This window comes from Enoplosus armatus, chromosome 11, assembly GCF_043641665.1.
Source record: "Enoplosus armatus isolate fEnoArm2 chromosome 11, fEnoArm2.hap1, whole genome shotgun sequence".
NCBI lineage: Eukaryota > Metazoa > Chordata > Actinopteri > Centrarchiformes > Enoplosidae > Enoplosus > Enoplosus armatus.
Window position 1 is genome coordinate 17908619 of NC_092190.1, and position 20486 is coordinate 17929104.

Below are 20486 nucleotides of genomic sequence, written 5' to 3' on the forward strand. Positions count from 1 at the left end.
ATTTGTAGAGTGAGCATCCTGGGGTTAGACAGCTCCACCTGTGGAGGGAAAGAATGTGGGACCTTTCTGCCAAGTGTCAGAGCTGTGGTGAATTGAGTATGGCTCAAAACCAAAAAGCTGCTGCTGCTGCTCAAGCGTCGAGGACATTTGCTGGGGGAGGTGCTGGAGCCCAGAAAAAGCCTTTTTATCCGACTGTTTTTCATCAACAAGAACATTTTTCTGTGTCATCAGGGAATTGGAAGAGCTCAGTAGTCGATAGAGGCTGTAGATTAGAACACGAAGAGTCCACTCAGTAAGAACCTTTTCATGAAGAACTGAATATGTTCATGAAAAGTCAGGCTTTGAGAGAATCAATGTTTTAGAGTGGGGAATATGAATCAAAATATGAGCCAATTAGGTAATTGATTAGGTAATTGGCTTAATGATAATGATTGTGTCAAAAAGTTGATCATACTATTGGACAATTTGCTAATCGCATATTTAAACCATATCGTGTTCCTGTCATGTTATATTCCCTTTTACATCTCACTGCCATTGTCATTTTCTTTCTATTAAAAACAGAATATATCATCCAACAATGAATCTATGGACACAGATGATCGACTGTAAAAGCTTCCTTGCCCCTGCATTACTAACACGATGTATCAAGGTAAACCAGGCAGAAAGTACAAAGTACACAAAGTAAAAGCTGGCAAGTAGAGAGGTGTGATAATCCAGTGGTGTAAGATGCCACTCCATGGGGAATTCTCCTTTAGGTGTTAACAGTCAATTTCTCTTTCTCCATCTTTACTAAAGGCCCTGACTGAGGTTTTTCCACAGGTGAAGTGTAAGAAAACACAGATGGAGGGAGACTATATGCAAGTCCAATCAGATAAGTTGATGTTGGCTCTTCTTAGTGAGAGTTCAGACAATAAAAACAAGTTACTGACAACGCTAAAGAATATTGTAGCAAATTATACAATGCATGTGTGTAAGGTCACATTACAGGAGATCTGTTCAGGAAAACAGCACCTCAACACCCAAATTATTTTTCACACATTTTCACCTACTGCCTCGCTAGCCTCCTGCTTGAATGCGTATTTCTTCTGACCATTAATGGCTCACAGCTGGTCCGCTGTAGTGTCATATAATTGAATCAGCCAATTAAAGACCTTGTTTTATCTGTTTACAGCAACAATCTAGTCAAAGGACTTTAATTGATTTTTTATAACTCCAGTTTTTATTGTTTGTTTTTGTTGAGCTGACAACATCAAGCTGTTTGAAACTAATATTTCCTCACACACAGTTGGAAAAAAACGTATGACTGCAGAAGTTTCTTCTCTTCAACCAGTATTCCAAGTTTAGCATCAATACACACTTTGATTCAATCTACTCCAGACGTGCGCAAATTGTGTCTCAAACAGCACAGCATCATATCGTATAGATTAGCGGTACAAATCTGGTCAAAATTGCAGTGATGCAAAGTTTTACACCCCTGACAATAATTTGTGGTACACTCACTAATCCCCCCCCCCCATGTCACTTTACAAAAAGCCTTGAAACAACAGCGAGGTTGAGAGAGGAAGCTACGCAGATAAACCACACTGACACATGGGAGAAGAGATTTTATGTTTCCTCATTACTTTACTGCTTATTCCTCATGCCACGATCTTTGCAACCACTGCTTTTCTCTTTCAGCACAAAGCTAGCACACAACTATTCAATCAGGATTTTCACTATTTTTCTTTAAGTGATAATAAAATCTGTGCCAATCTATGGATCCTCACATAGCCACACGTCGTTTTAGCGCTGTGCCAGCTGGAGAAAGGTCTGGCTGAACCCATGATCATTCTGGTATAGGAGGGAAAAAAATCGTCTTGGGCGGTGCAAAGTCCAGAATGAAGCGACGTAATACAGATAGCAGACGGGGAGGAGAACTCTGACTGAAATAGTCAACCAATGGCAGACTTATCCCAACAGCCTACATCCTGTGAGTCAGACTATATGGATCCTAACGACTAGACAGTCTAATAATGAATGAAATCATTCAGAGTATCAAGCCACAGTGGGAATACGGAAATTGTACTTTTTCAAAATGTTCATAATTGTTCCCATGATTGTTTTGTAAATGATGTAAGGAAATAGTGGTATGATTTCACACAATAAAACAACACATTAGCCTTAATTTAGACTATTACTATGTACGGGCTGTTCACTTTATAGGGTAAATAAATATAACAATTCCAGATTGAATTGAAACTGAAATTAGCTGTTATGATGGACATTACATTTCTACCACTACAGAGATGTTCAGGAGGTGCCAGTATGGAGCCAGCACACCTCCGCTGGCAGCCCCCAGTTTAGTAAAGAAACTGCAGCAGCAGTGAAATGACAATGAGACTCTGTATTTGGAGAGACAGGTGTCACTGTGAAAGCCTTGGCAAATACTGTAACTTGACCCCAATCACTCACACTTCACTTTTTAAGGACCCTCTACTTTGCCGTGCCATTTGGCTCATTATCCTCCTCACCTCCTCTCGGCTCTCTTCTCACTTGGGAAATGGGAGATCCAGGTGGAGAGGTTTCTGTTTGTTTTCAGTTTATCAATCAGTCCCTCCACCACATGATATCTAGGCTCATTATATTTATCTTTTTTTTATTAAAAAAAGGGTGTATGTTTGTTTTAAATATTAAAAATGGGAGGAAAATTGGATCAACACAAGTATTATCAAATTATCATTATTAAATGCGCAGATTAGATCTTTTTGTGATTTGTGATGCGAGTGCTCTCAAAGTTAATCGTTTTTATTTTTATTTTTTAGTTAAGTTACTTCATTTGCATAACCCCCATTTTTTTGTCTTCGCTGTGTATGTGTGCTCATTGCATGAGTAACAAGCAACAACTTTTGAATGCATGAGGACATGGCAATGGGAAATTCAGTTAAAAGAAGAAGAAGAAGCTAAAACATGAAATGCGAGTTGTACTATTTTCAGTGACAGTAGTTATGCCAGTGTTACATGCACTGTATCTTGCACACCACTGATCATACCACTGAAAAGTTTGAGGAAGTTTGTATGAAATGAAAATCCAGATGGATGAAGAACCAGTCGATGGTCATCAGTTTGAATCCCAGACTGGCTGGGAAAATGAATGAAAATGAGAAGGGCAAAAGTTGAAAACTGCCAGCTTTTTGGTCAAATCTGGCCATTTACCAGAGAAAATGAATTCTAAAATGTTCTCTTTGGGTATGTCAAAACTTATAAATCTACTGTAGATTTAACCATTTAAATACAAGGCCAAACCCCCTGAAAGTTACCTTAATTTACAATCTCACATTTAATGCTGTCCATGTAGAGAGAGTGGAAACAGTCTAATAAACAGATGTAGCACTTGTCCCTCCATTACAAGGTATTTCAGTCAGTGCTAAAAAAGGTGAGTAATTTATTATTATACCAAAAGAGAATTGCCACAAAACTGATATTCTTTTCTAACAAGAACAGTTTAGTTGTAAAGAGGCCATGGTGGCCTGGTACAGGCAAACAAAGGTAAATTAAACACAGACTCCTCTGCCCTCTCTTCTTTCAAACTCCTGTTTACATTATTCACCTTTAATTTGCATGGTTATCAGAGACGTGCTAGCTTTTATTGGGAGTAGCTGCCAGTGAAAATTGGATATTTGATGAAAGCCTAAATGATTGATCACTTAATGTCCTGTGAAGTCCACATCTTAACACTGTATTCTATTGATTAGCAGAGAGGGGTTCTGTATACTTTGTGTGAGACAACATGTTTACTGTCGCAGGAATATCAATTGCTTCCCTGACAACCCTTTTCTGTTCCCTCCCTCCCCTCCGCCTCTCTGTCAGGTTTGAGACAGAGGAGAAGAGAGGTGTTGTGGGAGTCCAGCAGTCCTCCGGAGACCTGCCCTCATCTGGTGGAGTCCATCCCCTGTGAGGATCCCGCCTGCTACCTGTGGCAGGTCCAACAAGAAGAAAGATGCATTCCCACTAAAAGCCCCTGTGGTCCAGGAACTGCAGTCCAGAATGTGACCTGTGTCAGCGCTAAAGGTAACGTCCTCAGTTTGCATCCAAATGAAAATCCTCAGTCACACCATGGAGTTTTGTCCAGTCACTGAACTGTTTTTCTTAGGAGGGCCATTTGGCCTTCTTCCATCTAAGTAAATGATAATAATAATAATTACTTTATTAAGGTCCCAAAAAAAGGTACATGGCGAGCCTACTTAAAGGAATAGTTTGGACATTTTGGGAAATATGCTTACTTGCTTTTTTGAGTGGTAGGTACATTTTGGACAGAGCCAGCTTCATACTTAACTGACAGAAACTTAAGTGGTATGGGTCTCCTCATGTAACTCAACGAATAAGGATATTTCCCAAAATGTAAGACTATTCTTTTAACAATTTATGAAATTCATAAAATTACTATCAGAATGTCCTGTACAACTCTCAGCCACAAATTATCATATTACCAATTATTGCCCTTCCGAAAAAAAAGTTGATTGATCTTTATAACTCTCTGTTCTGATCGTTTGCCTTTGCTTAGTATTAATATGGGCTCATGTATGTTTTTTTATAACTATAAAAAAGTGCTAACCATATAGCTGCAACACTTATTCACTTATTCACCTCAATGTGCCTATACAGGTATAGGCTTTTCAACTGCATTCAAAATCACAAAATTCAGCAGTTTGCTTGTTAATGTATATTTGCTTGTTAATGTACGTTTCTGTATAATTTTCTTTGTGTATTTGTTCTTATATTTCTTGTGTATTCTGTGTTTTTGGCTGCTATGACAATTTGATTTCCCTTTGGGGATTAATAAAGTCACCTATCTATCTATCTATCTATCTATCTATATCTATCTATCTAAATATAATTGTAGATCTACAAGTAGCTGTAAAAATCATCAAGGCCATAGCAGAGCCATCAGCGCTGTGGTCCGGACACGTAATGTTATCAGAAGCATTGTGGTGCATGAACTATCAGGTATAATGTGATCCATTGTGCTCAGCCATATCATCACGTTGGGTGATAGGAACATCAGTGTTAACGAAGCATGCGTTATTCATGAAGGTCCATCGCAGAGTTTATGGGCACAGAAAACATTGGCCTGATTAAAAGTCAGAATCACAGCTTCGTACCAGGCATTAATTGCTCATCTCCATAGATTATAAACCTAATTGCTCCCTTTTTTGCTTGTGTTTTATTATTCTGTCACAATGGATCATGTGTATGTTTATCAGGAAGGCAGTGGAGGGTCCAAATGTATTAGCCAGCAGGAGAGTCTAATGAGTTTTGACGGGACAACTAAGAAAGCGAGCTTTGGCAGGTTTGAAGAAAAGGGCTTATGAAATTATCTGCGGCGGATTTATTGTTAGTGAATGTTGACAAGTTGTTCACTGTTCCTTCCTTAATTGCCTTATCTGACTTACCATTCAAGCACGTTGGGTTATTTTCACACACAACAGTGTCATGTTAAGTAATGCAAAATCCTGTAAGGAACTCTGTTTTCTCACACAAAGGCACTGTAGGCTGGCATAGCAGTGATATAGGTAAGGACTACAAGCATCACTTAGCATGACAATATGATTCCCAATCCCTTATCTATTACTGTATGTATGAACATCCATTAAAGGCATGGCAAGAGAATTATTTCCACCTTACATACTAACTGGTAGATTCTGAGTGGAGCTGAACCAAATTTGAAAACTATCAAACTGTCATATTGTCTTTTTACATTCATGAGGTCTACTAAAAAAACAATGCAAAATTATTTTAAAATGTTCAAATGCTATGTCATATCATTTGAGAAATACATGTTGCTGGAGATATGAAGCACTTCCTATTTTTACATTAGATTTTTATCATCAATAGATCTGATAAAATATGACTTTAATGAGGAACAGTGTTTGGCAGGCTGGCAGTCCTTCTCTGAAAGGATTTGGCAGTGTTTGGCAATTCATTTTATTCAAATAAAAATGCACCATCTACACGCTCATTACACCTGATAAAACCAACACCAAATATGGTTCCTAAACCCAGTATTACTATGTTTTCTTTAATTGAACTAGTTGAAAACGTGCCTGTTCGGAACGGAACTATCGCTTCAAGACTTACAATGTCACTTCTCCAGTCTCGCCGGTCTCTCTTTCGCCATCTGTTCTTGAATGTACTGTAGCAAGCGACGGAGAGCTAGCTGTACCTACTGGTGGTAGTAACACACTACTAATAAATATGTCCCGTAGATCTCAAGCACCCGCACTCGACACTACATTTCCTTGGGTCCTCGGCAATACACCGCCAAGTGTGGCGTCGATCGGATGAACGGGTGTCGAAATAATCGGAGGTTGGTCACATTTTAGTTAGATGGTGACAGGTGGAAAATGAGATAAGTAGATGGGCAGAATATGTTCTGTTGCTATGATTTATTTTTTATTTTTTTCATCTCGGTGACCCCCTTTTTTCTCCAGATGCTTTTAGTTACTTTTCTGTTATGCTTGATATATAAATGTAGTAGACCTTGGAGATAGCAGTGGTTAATTGCCAGTCTGTCGCCACATGCTGATGCAACATATTCAAGCTCTCCTCCTCAGCTGTTACACAAGTAGAGACACTGTTTGTGTCATACTGAAATGCTGGACGCGCTGCCACACACTTCTCTCCTGGGTAAAATCAAATTCAAATCAAGTCTTTTAAGGTCAGGGTTTATTTGAATTCTACCACCTAAAATATTCACTATATCAAACACAAAACAACCCTTATGACGAAAAAAATTATTTCAGTACAAAGTTGAAATAAGATATTACAAGCAAATAAAGTCTGACATCACATTATTACTGGCATGCTCTCAACATTCTTCCCAGATTCAATGTATGTCTCGTCAATCTGAACACCAACTCCACTCATCCAACTAAGCTCTTTGTAGTGGGTGCATTGTTGAAGAGATAACAGTCCTTTCCAGAAATAAATACAGCATTGATCATTTCCCAATTATAAAAACATACCAGAATTTTAATTCTCAAGCTAATGGATCATTTGCTTCAGATCATCTGGCATATGCGTTCACACTAAACTTAGGAAACTATTACATGAGATTTTAAGAAGATGCTCAGAGGAGCATTAAGAGTCAGATATTTTGGTACATTATGAACTCATAATATTAAAATTAAATAAAACAGTCATCTGACTGTTCTATTTAATTTTAATTTCTGTAAACAACATCAGAAAATTGACTTACTAATTCACAAATTTCCACCATGAATCAGGATTTAGGTTAAAGTCTGAACTCAATACACAGTTTCTAAGATAAACTGTATATTCTAAAACAAGTAGTGTATGTTATGAACCACCACTCATCACAGATATTTTTTCATGTAGCTTCAATCAAAGCAATGTAAATCCAGGCCTGGAGGTGAATGCTTAATGATGTTATCTGCAACATCTCTGGGTATGTGGTGTGGTTTCTGTGAAGAGTTTCCAATAATATTTTACAGTGTTTTACAGTTCTGTGGAGAGAGCAATGGGAATCTGGAGCTGGCAGAAATGTTTAGACTGACTGTGGAGAGCACAGTACCTGTATGTGCAACCACTGTTGGCGGGGTTTGAATCATTTTCGCTTTTTCCAAAAGTGCAGAAATATTTGACAGGGTGAGAAAGGCGGAGAGGAGGGAGAGAAAGAAGACGTAGGAGTGACATTGCTGCAAAGATGAAATGATTATTTACAATAATCTGATATGATATTTGTGGAAGCATGTATCATTCAATAGTAGCAGCTTGCCTTCTAGTCATACAAATACATTAGCTGACCTTGTCTTTGTCTAAAAAGCTGATTTGATTTGAGTTCTCGAGGTCTATTACCCTGGTCTAGTTTCACAGTGTCCCCATTTTAAGCAGAAGCTTCCTCTCTCATTCACTTAAAAGCTGCTTTAACCCTCGAAAACAATCATAAGAACATTCATACAGCATTTGCTGGATGTGCCAGCAGTACAAGTACAAACTTGTTTTATTGTATTATGCTCATTGTCTGTTGTTTACTGTCTATTTCACTTGAGTGGAAGTTTTATTAACTTGCTTTACAAATGAAGTTTATATTCTTATATTACATAAACGATCAGCTACTGTATCTTGAGTTATGTATCCCCAACAGAAAACTTCACAATATGTTAGTTCTAAATGATGAATTCTGACAATGTTGTTTGTGAAAAAAAGAGTTTAGATTTTTTTTGTATGTGTTAAAATCCTTTATCAGACACCTCAGAATCGATCATCCCTCAAAGTACATGAAAGTACCCAACTCTCATTGATTGCAGATGGCCAGTGCTTGTGGAAAGGTCAGCTACGGCCTGGCTTTCTCGGCTGACGAGCTTGATCAGCATCAATTAGGAGCATGCTTTTGTGTTCTGAACGTAAGAATTGCTGACATTTTTTGAATGGTTGATTTTATTATTTTATTTAAGTATTGAGTCACTTGGAGCATGGGTTTACAAACTCTGCCAGTGTGTACCTTCGCTGTATGAAGATATTACAAAGAATGTTAAAATAACATATCTCAAGTCGTTGATGTTAACATATATTTACACTCAACTGGAGTAAGGGAAGAAGGTATTTGAACTGGCGGGTAGCTACCATTGAAGATTGTGAACTTCAATGAAGTGACAGGCGCCCAGGAGACATGGAATGTTTTCTCCTCTTTACTCCCTGATAGAGTAAGTGTTTGGTTTCCAATTTCTCAGCATAAAACTACTCTCTCATGAAGTTTTCTGAGTTAAGTCTATGCCTGTGGAGAGTAAGAGACAGAACTTTCCCAGCAAAGTTTATTCGAAGGAGATTTGAATTATTATCTATGGCTGCTCAAGCTATCAGAAAACATCATCTATCACCAAAATGCCAGCTTTTATCGCTTAGCAAATACATGAGGTATGAAACCCAGGGGTGTTTAAGGACATTTTGGGGCTCAGCCAGGAGTATGATCCAGAGGGATCTACCCCTGGGGAAAAAACTGTGTTACTAGTCTGACAAGAAATGCATCAGTCTGGTTTATCGCACCGTCTGGACACACCTTTAGTTCTCTTATGTTTATCCTTCTCCTCACCTGTCTCCTGCCATCTGCCGGTCCACTTCAAGCTATGTAGATAAGAGGTGCAGTTCTCAAAGAGTTTGGAAAAAAATAGTGGCTGTATTCTGTATAATATGCACTCATCAGTCCAACAGAAGTTCACTGTAGTGTTTACAAATTACGACACAATCAGTCCTTGCACTGACACCTTTATTATCTGTGCACTGTATTTTATAGCCATACCAAATGCAAAATGGCTAACTGTATTACTGAAGTTCTTATGTGATTAATATAACCATTTTATAGTCTTTCTGGAATAGATGTATTGCACAGGACTGTACCTGTTAATACACAACGTTTGAAAGTGCTGATAGGCTGACAGCTCTGGCATGATTGTCAAGGTGTGATGTAACAGCATAGCATAGCATGATAAGCATAGCATAAGAACTATAGCAATTGGACTTGAGATTTCTTTGCCCTCAGTTAATGAGACTGTCTGACTGTTTGATATTTGGGGACTTGCATCTTCTTATGATCAAAGCCCATTGAATCCCTGTTTTATCTTTCCATTGTTGGTTGTTCTGTTTCACTGTAATTACATTTATTCTGATTCTTTGAATTTACTTACGGTTTTCCAACGATCTGCTATTGCTCCTCACTCTATGGGATAGTCAGTTTTTCCCTTGCATTAGTTAATTATTCAAAATAAGCCTTTCAATGTTTTAGTGAAGAATGTTATTGTGTAAAATGTGTCTGTTAGATTAACTGGGTTATGACTGACAGGAAGGCCCCCCCCCCCCCGCCTCATCATGTGGCTTTCAACCTTAAACCATGTTAAAACCCAACATCATCCTCATTGTCATGTTAGCTACGTGAATAGGAAGTTGCGTTACATGCAGTTTTGAGCAGGAATGAAGGATATCTACAGTTGTTGCAAACTGAGTTAAAAATAATACGGCATCTCACACAGAGAGGCTAATGGGCACTTATTGTACTTTATTGGGCTGTAAACTACGGCAAAAAAAGCTGTGTTAGCCTAACCCACTGGCTTTTTGCCCCAAGCTTAGTAAAGTTGTTTTGACATCTCCCACAGCAACCATTCACACTCACAGAGTAGTCAGTCCCATATCCCGAACTAACTACCAACCACGGGGCACGCTGACAGCGTGACTGACAGCTGACGTGGCAGCTTTAACCCTTTACAGATGCATGCTGGCTAACCTTCCCAAACCTACTGACATTTCTGTACCCAACAACAACAATATTCAGGCGATGATGAACGCGGGAAAGCAGCCGTAAACTTGGCTGTGTGACTGTCACTAATTATGCAATTCTAAAGTCACATGATTGGCAGGCGAATACAGCGGTAATTAGTGACCCAGGCTAGTTTGTCCATTTTGATGTTCACAGTGATTTTGTCCATTTTACCTCGTTGCTTTCGCCCGCCAGCTTTGTCTTAAAAGCTGCCCGCACAGAGTGGATGTGATTATTAACTTTTAAGCAAAGGCGAGGACTTCTAGTTTTTTTTTTCTATATCTACCTGAATAATAACAATGAAGACGATTAATTGGTGGGTGGGCGAGCAGAATAGAAATCATGTTGAAATTGCATGCAGGAGGCAGTGGTATTATATCTGAGTAAGAGCCCCAACGACAGATCCCTGTATTAATAATGCAAAAGGACCCCTAGGGCAGCCATCTATTTGCAGAGTCCCCCCCGTATGTAGTCTCACACATAGACACACATACACAACTTTGGATTCATGTTATCATACCATTTTTCTTTAGGCAGTGTTTCCAGGCAAAGCTTAGTGAGTCTTTTGTGATTTTTGTTTGCGAACATAGTCATTAGTCCTTTGTGATTTTCCAGCAGAATGATTGTTGAATAATTACTGTTTGTAAGGATAGCAAATACTTCTACCGCTGGCAATAATAATACATCTAAACAATTCTTAAATTGTTCACGAGGGAACCTGTTTTGTTTTGCATGACATTACATACTTCCATATATTTGTTTAATGTAAAACCTATAGTTGTCATTGTAAATGTGTCAAAATAGCCTCATTTAGTTTTTTCATTAATTAATTGAACATAGGGTCTGTTTGTGTTCTGACAGCCTTGATCGCACCATTTTGTGCACTATATTGTGTCATAAAACACTTGTTGGAAGTCGCCAATGGGTGATCGTTTTTTAACCAGTCAGATGGTATTGCTGGCTGTCATCATCTTACTGTAACCCCTACCCATAAATTAAATACCTTCCAGAGTACATAAGACCTTGTAGAGAAAACGGAGCTTGTGAGGTTTTGGCTGGCTTCAGTGCTTCTTGGATTTTTCTGAAACTATAAAGTCTTATAGCAGAACGAAGCAGGTAACTCTTTTATAACTTATATTCATACTCCATAAACGCAATTGAAACTTACTTGGGAATCTAATTTGCAGCTCATATAATGAATAGTGGGTGGAAAATAGCAATATGAATCTTTGATCTACTAGATTTGAAATAATAGGTGTTGACAGTCTGATATGTTTCCTGAAGGATCATACCGATAATGTACAGTAGCCATGAGGTGCAAAGCACATGTTTGCATAGCCTTGGATATTCCATTATCCCAGGTACTTAAATGTCATTGTGTTTTTAAAGGGAAGTTTTTGTGTCTTCTGATTTGTTAATATTTTCTTTTCTGTAATGTTATGTTTTATGAAATTTCGATTAGTTTTTTGAAAGGTTATTTTACTCTGATTTGTTTTGTGATTCCTGTTTTGTTCAGTTCTGTTCTTTGGTTATGGATTTTATGAAATGTTATTGTGTTTTCTATTTTGTCCAATGTTTTTGTGCTTTACACCTCAGGGCCACAATACATTATTTTTGAATGGCATTGATTTGACAGTTGGAACGTGTAATGCTGCAAAGACAGAGAAATTCTACCTTTACAAACTCCACCTTTTCAGTATTTTTCAGTGTGCCATGAATATTGTTTTGTCACATCTGTAAAGGTAAGGCTGCTTGTCCTCTACCTGAAAATAATAGGTTTGATTTCTCTGCACTGGACCTGTAAAAGTAATACGTTTACTTAACTTTAGATAAAACGTTCTACTTTGCAGGTCCCATTTAAAGTTTTAAAGTTAACATTGTCTTGCTGTATCTCATTGTCCATTTTCACATTCCAAGTGCAAAATAGGTCTCTTATCTCCGCAAAATTTACACAGAAACCATATAGATGGTAAAGAAACGGTACTCAGTGTCTGTACCTCTGAATGTGGGTCAGAGAGGTTGACTCACAGAATCTGTTTCATTTTATGCTCACTTTGTTTAAAGCACAGACAGCTGAAGTAATTACCTAGGTAGGAGCCATGCTGAACCAAGACAATATATTTCCCACAGCTTAATGCCAGATCAAAACAATTATGTAAAGTAACTGCATAATTCCTATTCAAGTGCTGCAGCCCCCAGATCTTTGCTTAGTTGGTGTATTTGGACATATATATATAATTATAAAGATTATTCAGGGTCACTCAGAAGTAATTTTCTTTTCTTTCAGAGTTTCAAATGTAAGTTTACTGTACTTTATAATACTAACTCCTTCATCAGCCACGTAATTACTTCACATGTTCCATACTAGAGACATAATGCCAATGCGTATACCAGGTGCTTGAGAATAGTTTTTTGTTCATTAACTTCAACTAGAGAGCCCTCCATATTATGTCCATTTGTATGTTCACTAATGAATAATACATCCCATGCAGTAACCTGTGGGACTTCACCATTACTTGGAGCAGACGAACGTCTCCTGCTGTATACACACCAGTTACTTTGATGGCTGGAGATCTCTGATGCTTCAACTTTATGAGCAAAAGGTTTCCAAACTCCCCAAGGGAGTGTTTCACATCTGTCTGATGAGGCGGTACCTACGTTTGCTCTCTCCACTGCCCTCCTCTGCTTCAAGGGTATTCGCTCAGAGAGAGAAAAAAATAGACAAATTGATGACAAATCTGCCCCAGGGTTGTTATTGTTAAACCATATTCCATGATGAAGTGGCAGAGTTCAACCAAGTTAATGATACTGCTGTGTGTGAGCGTACAGTGCTTCGGCTGCTGCTGGCATTGTTTTGACATCAGGATGGCATCTGTTTCTGAAATTGATCTCTCTCTCTCTCTTGGACAAAGAGACCTTTGCGAAATCTGTGGCACTCTGCTAACTCTGGGCAGGGGCCAACAACAAATACAGGGGATGGATTCTTACCAAGGGCATTATTCAGTGAATTAACATTCAGTGAGAGGTTTTTTTCTGTAATTTTAATGTTTAATCACAAAATAAGAGAGTCATTATCATGGAAGTACAGTAAAGAGAAAAGGCTCTGTCTCACCTGTAGCTGTTTCACTGAAAGAAGAGTTAACTGGGAGCTGTGATAAGTATTTCATAACATGACTGCATGAGGAAGGCTGAAGGATTTAAAACCGGCTCAGAATACCAATGGGATGGCCTTATAATTTTCTTTAGATGAATTTAAATTCTTTTTGTATTTGACAGAATTGTTTTAACACTTAAGAAGGATGCCTACTGAAGTTTGGTGTGAATCTTTAATTGAGGAGAAATTTCCCCAACCTTTTGCATTTGACAAACTTTGCCAATATAGGATTTTATCATCATCATGCTACAATTTATAATTACCAATTCTTGAACATGCTACTATTTACAACCACGTAGACGTCTTATACACCTGCATTACCATGTGTTCATATTCACAATCTCATTATGTCCATTTCAGTTTTCTTATCTTAACTTGCTTTCCTCAGGAGAAGATGTGCCGGTTGCCCACTGTCTAGACGACCCTCCCCCCACAGAAGTGGCCTGCGAGGTGGCCTGTCCTGCAGACTGTGTAGTTGGCTCCTGGTCTTCTTGGTTGCCCTGCTCCCACAGCTGTGCCACCAAGACAGCGGAGGGTCGACAGAGCCGCACTCGCACTGTGTTGGCCATCCCAGGAAAAGGTGATGCAACATCCCCTCTGACTAACCTGACTTTTGGTTTTATTTTCCTCAGATTATTCTATTTGTTACATACAGGGTACCTCTTAAATACTAAGCAGTGCCAGTACAAAACTTTATATACAAGGGAAGAAGACAAAGAGGTTAGGGAGGACAAATAATTTACACTGTAATTGTAGTTTTGTAATTCTCTACATACTAAATAAATATTAACAGTACAGTAATATTGTTACTGGGTGACAAAACCGAGAGTGTGGGGAAACCTGGGTGACAACGTACAAAGCAGGTTCACTGCCTCAAGTGTGTGATGTCACTTGAGGCAGCATCGGTTGGGACTGAAGACAATACAAAAAAAGGTGGGGTTATAAAGAAGTGACGTTACATGAGCTACATTAGCCGCTACTAACACACCCGAATCTCCAACTGAACTGCCTTTGGTTGATTTGCATTATGGGTAATGTAGGTGCCAGGTTTTTTTTAAATTGGTGGAGTACTGTTTTTAAATACCAGTATATTCACAAAAACCGCTGTGGTACAGTAAATAAGAAAACAAATTGCACCATGATGTTTTTCAAAATAGAGAACTCCAAAAGTCCAAGATATATTATATTGATGTTGTCACTGGGAATCAAAACTAAGAAACCCATGGACCAACTCAAAGCTCAAGTCAGCAAATAAAAGATAAAGATTGATTGAGCCAAAGTGTTTATCAGAGTGCCCTCACCAACTCAATTACTTAGGCCCCTATTTCTGTAGCTTTCAGAATCTTATTTAGACACGTTTCAACTCAAAAACATTTTAGGTTTGACTTGACTATCCATTATGAATGGCTCTTTCTCTGGCCACTATTTTTCTGCGTACTCCAAGTGCTGTGTTTTCAAGTCAGACAGCAGAGCCTTGGCAGCCAGCTACTACCCATTAATCCCTGTAACCAAACACATATCTGCAATAACAGCTGATGAAAGAATCTCACAGCTTAAGCCAGGTTCCACACTGTGTTGTTTATTATCATGTTGCTGGCTATCTGCTTGCTGGCAGAGGTGCTGCAAGTGTGTGTGTGTGTGTGTATGCACTATATTTGTGTTCATATGTCTGCATGTTTGTAAGGGAGTCTGACAGTATGGGGGAGCTGGAGAATGCATACCAGACTGGAAGGTGCAGGTGTTTATTCAGTTGTGGCTCAGTGACAAATTCTTCTGTGAGTCACAGTTCACTTTAGGGCCACTTACCACTCTCTAGATGACACCTATGATCCTACTTCAAGTGAACTGGCCCTTGATGTATGTTTACTGTTGTATTGTATTGGATCTTGTGTGTGTGTGTGTTATTTACAGTTACACGTGTTCAAAAATAAGAGCTTTATTTGATTTAATCTTTTGTCATATAACAATACAAACTTAACATGAATAAAATATGAAGACACGGATATGAAAGGACTTAGTAGATTTAAAAACACGAAATAGAAAAAATTGCCAAAAACAATCAGACTATTACTGCATGAACTTGAAAGATGACACAGTATGAAACACTAAAAGTTACATCATTTTCATAGTGGTCATATGTTCATTTATTACATATTTGGAACTTAAATGCAACCTCAATACACTTGAACTGGCAGTGTCACCTGTCTGTAAATAGAGAGGAAAAAAGTCACTTAAAAAGTAATAATACTGCTGCACTGTGATGCGTTAGCATTTTTGATGTATTAGCCTACTGCTGTATTACACACCATCTTGGTGAATAAATAAGAGGTTTTCACAGGTTTATTGCTTTCAGTGTTGCACTGTCATTGAGGCTGAATATAGAAACGTACGGTATGTGTCCAACTAATGACTAAATATATGACAACCAGGACACAGGGAGCAGGGACTGGAAAAGATTGTTGTGGTGTTGCTGTGGGAAGTGTTTGAATTGGCCCATGAATTCTGTTACCGTGACCTTACTGTGACTTTTCATTTGTAATTCAAACTTCTACAAGTTGTAACTTGTGAAGTGTCTGCTCAGCTAACCCGAACAAACATTTGTTTTGTCGCCAGCCAGAAGTCAATGATAATATTAGCATTTGACTTCCAGCGACTAACTACAGCTTGTTACTCGAGGTGAAATGTATTTTAGATTTTGTGCAAATTGCATGTACTCTGCATAATAATGCTGCTGTGTTGGACTGGCTCTAGTTTTTCTTTTGCCAAGTTGTATACAATAAGCACTGTGTCTTTGACTCTGTGGTTCTTTCCTGTGTGTTGGTGGCCAGAAGGGAAGGAGTGTCCCGCAGCTCCGGCCTTGGAGGAGTGGAGAGTCTGCAATGACCACCCTTGCATGGTGTTCTACTGGGAGGCCTCCACCTGGGGTCCCTGTATTGAGGAAGCCTCTGTGGATCTCAATGGAACTGGCTTCCAGAATGGGACCCTTACCTGCGCTGTAGGTGTTCAGATCCGCAAAGTCAGCTGCATGAAGATGAACATTGGACCTGTCATAAGTAAAAGGTATGCTCTCCGACCAGGCACCTCTAAGGCATCTCATTTCTACTGTGTATATGAAATAGAGAAATATGTACTTCAATTCTATTATATAGTATGTATGTTAAGACTTTCAATAGTTTTCTAGTGGCAGCGCTGTGTTTACTGTTTACAGAGTCTGTTGGGAGACAAATCAAGTTGCCTCCTTCCTTTCTCCTGTTTACCTTTGGATGGTGTTGCGCCAGATGTGCTCACATGTTGGTTGCTTTACTGTAACACTTGATTTTTTTCATATCAAGCTTCATATTAAGCTTTGTACCAAACCTAGTATACATCAGGCAGATGTTTTTCAACTTTCCACAGGTGTATCAGTATCCTCCATGTTTGTTTTCACTCGAGTAATATGACATTTGGTCATAAAGAAAATAAGTGAATATGTTCTTTCAGCCCTCCAACAATCAGTGTTTTACCTATTCTGGACATATTTAATAACAAGAATTATATGTCTGAAACATGCCAACTAAAATGTCGGTTCTTGAGTCATTATGCCAGCATAAGAATGGCACTTTGTAGCAGAATGTTTTCTTCCTCTATCCCTATCTGACACTGCTGCTTTGCTTAGTTTGAGATACCAGGAAATGGGTCCCGGGAGAAACCAATGGTAAATTATGGGTGAGGAGTAAAAGAGCTTTGTAAAATCTGGGGGAGGAGTTGAGAGGTGATCATGTTTCTCTTACAAAAAATCATTTAAGTTTCAAGATTCCAAAAGCGTCTTATTTGAAGATATACAGTGCATGCTTTTACTTACTGACAAATGACCCAGAGGACTTGATGCACTGTGAAATTGTATCCCCAGGGTTTTGTACATTGAGCTCTTCTTTGGTGCTTTCTGCCTGTTTTTAGGTTTTTTTTTTCTCTTTTGCGAACCTGAGATTCATTTTGCTTATGCTCCACCATTATCTACTCCTCTTTCAGCAATACAATATCAAACACTGCTAAGGGCTTTTGTGCTGTCACTGTAATGATGTTATAGCCCACACCAGGAAGATAGATTTATAAATAATTCACAAAGTTTGCCCTTCTTTAGCTCGATATATTATTGACAGGGCCATAAAGTGGATTATGGAGAGGCTTTTTTCTTATGAACGTACTATCTCCCACCACAGAGGCTTTAATGAAAGCTGTCATTTCTGCTCCACCAACAGATCTCGCCTGTACAGTATGCTGTGAATTCAATCACTTCTCTGCTATTTATATATAACTGCATAGTGTTCATTTAATGGAGCAGCAACCTAACACATAGCCCTGCATGTTGCTATTCATCATAATGATTTTGACTGTCAGTAACAAGTTACTGGGGTTTTCTGCTGTCTTTCCAACATGTGTCTAAGACGTGATCAGTGTTTGACTGTGTGCATTGATTTAGCATAACATCTCAAGCCTCATATGATATGTTTAGTCAATAGATACCTTGTGGTAGCATGTTTCCTAGACTGAAAAAGAACAGGGCTTGGAGACTCTGCCATTTTCTTTGCTTTAACCCCTGTTTATCTTAAAATGTGTTTGAAATACAGGAAGGTCCTTAATATTTCTAAATCGTTCCCATCTGAGGAGCAGATGCTCCCTGAATATATTTGATGTTGTGCTACTTGGGAAGGGCCACTTCAGCATCTAGGCATTTTATGCTTGGCAATAATTTCCACAGTGAGCAGTGGCTCAGTGAAAGGTTAGTGGGTCTCTCTTGTTATCAGAGCTCTCAGGAAAATATTAGATTAATTTTTGACTTAATTTCTGCTCCTCTTTCTCATATATTGAAGGTAAAATATTCATTAACAAACTAAAGCAGTGCAACCTATTACAGTGTTTATTATATATGTGCACCAAATAATCATTTTTCATAATAACATACTGTAAAGATAACAGTTTGATAACAGCAATGCTCATTACACTTAAAAGACCAAAATCAATATTGACATTTTTTAATATTTAGTTTTCAAATTTTTAACTGTTATTATGAACTATGTTCAGAGTAGACAAAGCACACCAGTTGATGCTGGGCTGTAACAACACACTCAAATTAATACTCATACAAAGTTAGATAGACATTTAGTGTTCCCAACCATGTCACAGTTGAACACCATGGCTTTGACTGTAAGTCAGACTCCCTCACTCTGGGCATACCACACAATATTCCCCCAGCTGCTCCGTTGCGTTGCCATGCCCTCTGGCATGCATCACTGCAAAGAGGGAGAGAGGAGGGAAGGGATAAAGCTGGGGAAGGATGGGTTTTATGTATCTTGCCTCCTTATGTTTTGGCATACTTTGATCTCATTCCTGTGCATGCTGGCTTTCTGTAGTCGGTAGGATGTGGCACCATGCTGGGTCTCTTGTGAGACCTGGATCTGTTTGTCGGGCATGGAAGTCAGTCACTCTGAAAAGAAATTGGGATGTCTATGTGTGTGTGTGTGTGTGTGTGTCTTAGGGAGGGGGGTGGTTTGGCTGCTTGTTGATGAAGACATCAAAGCTTATGACTTATTTGAAATTACATAGCTGCATTAATCCGCACCACTTCAAGGTTGCACTACACACAAAATACTACACAGCCAAAGGGTCCATTACAGATATGTTACACAAGATATGTAGCAGCCTAAATACATGGGAAATACAGGATTATTTTCTATTTTAAGACAAAGAAATTGGTAAAGTGCTCTTTAAAACCTGGTAATGGTGTCCTTGGCGTATCAGGAATGATTCATTGGAACACAGTTTGCATATCCTGAGTTTTCTCAGGTTTAATTAGCAGCCATGCTGTGGACTTTGATTGATTTTACCTCCTAGAACACTCTGTCTTCTTGGTGGCAACAACAGACTACTGTGGCTGCTCTGTACATGTATATGTGGAGATAAATGCACTCAGCTGGTTGTTTAAACTGATCCTAAATTAGTTTCCCTTACTTTTAGCTACACAGTCCTGGCAACAAATGTATCCATTCCATGTATTATGTATCATTCCACAAACACAAATACTCTTAAGTATTTCTACAGTACATTGAATAGGGGCAGTGAAACGAGATTTCAATTAAGATTAGGATAGATTGCAATTAATACCTGATGTTGAAAATTAGATGTTTTTACTACTCCGGATTCACCAAGGTAGTCAATAAATGTGCCTCCTGGAAACTTTCAGAAGTTATGTGCAGACATTTACCTTGGATCCAGTCTGAACTGATATCTCTTTTTAGGCAAAGGGATAAAGCATGGGCAAAAGGGAACATGCTGTTTAGGAAACTTTGAGAAACATCAGCAAGACTAAAGTTAGAAATGCTGAATTTTGTAACTATAAAGAATGCCTTTGTAGTAATTTCAAAAACCCTAAACAATTCTGGAGCAAAATAAAAAAACATTAATAAAATATTGTTTGAAACTAAGTTCATTAAATTAGCATCTCATGTTCTTATGTATTCACTTGCCAATTTTTAAAAAAATCTGTCATCTTAGATTTGTGAGTTACCAGCTATATGGAAATGTGTATGTATTACTCCTCTCCATAAGGGTGGGGACACACTTGATCCCAATAATTTCAGACCTAGTTCAATTATTTGTTTTTGAAAAAAGAAAAAATATATATAATTATAATAATGTCTCAGTTTCAGTTTGGTTTTTGATCAAACTTAACTGCTCTCTTGAAATTAACTGATGATTGTTTTCTCTGCATCCGAGTGGTAATCACAAAGGAGCCACATTAATTGATCTTACTAAAGCTTTTGAACTAGTGGATCACTGTCTTCCTTTTGATAGGCTCTATGCTGTTGGCCTTTCTCAACATGCATTGTTGTGGTTTCATTGCATCTTCATAAAAAGAAAGCAATGAGAATGTAAATGGTCGACCATTTTTCTTATTACTGTGTTCAATTGTATGCAGATGATCTTGTTGTATATACATTCAAATCTTGTTCGTCACAAATTCAGGCTTTGCAATCTGAGATAACAAAC

At 38.4% G+C, this 20486-nt stretch overlaps 1 protein-coding gene across 1 annotated transcript in view; it reads left to right on the top strand.

Annotated features, from left to right (window-relative positions):
- thsd7ba (thrombospondin, type I, domain containing 7Ba) overlaps nucleotides 1-20486 on the top strand; it is a 117583-nt gene that overhangs the window by 40666 nt on the left and 56431 nt on the right. The window contains exons 6-8 of the mRNA XM_070914555.1: nucleotides 3847-4047; nucleotides 13849-14040; nucleotides 16289-16520. Coding sequence (XP_070770656.1) covers nucleotides 3847-4047; nucleotides 13849-14040; nucleotides 16289-16520 — 625 coding nt within the window. The remainder of the gene's footprint in view (nucleotides 1-3846; nucleotides 4048-13848; nucleotides 14041-16288; nucleotides 16521-20486) is intronic.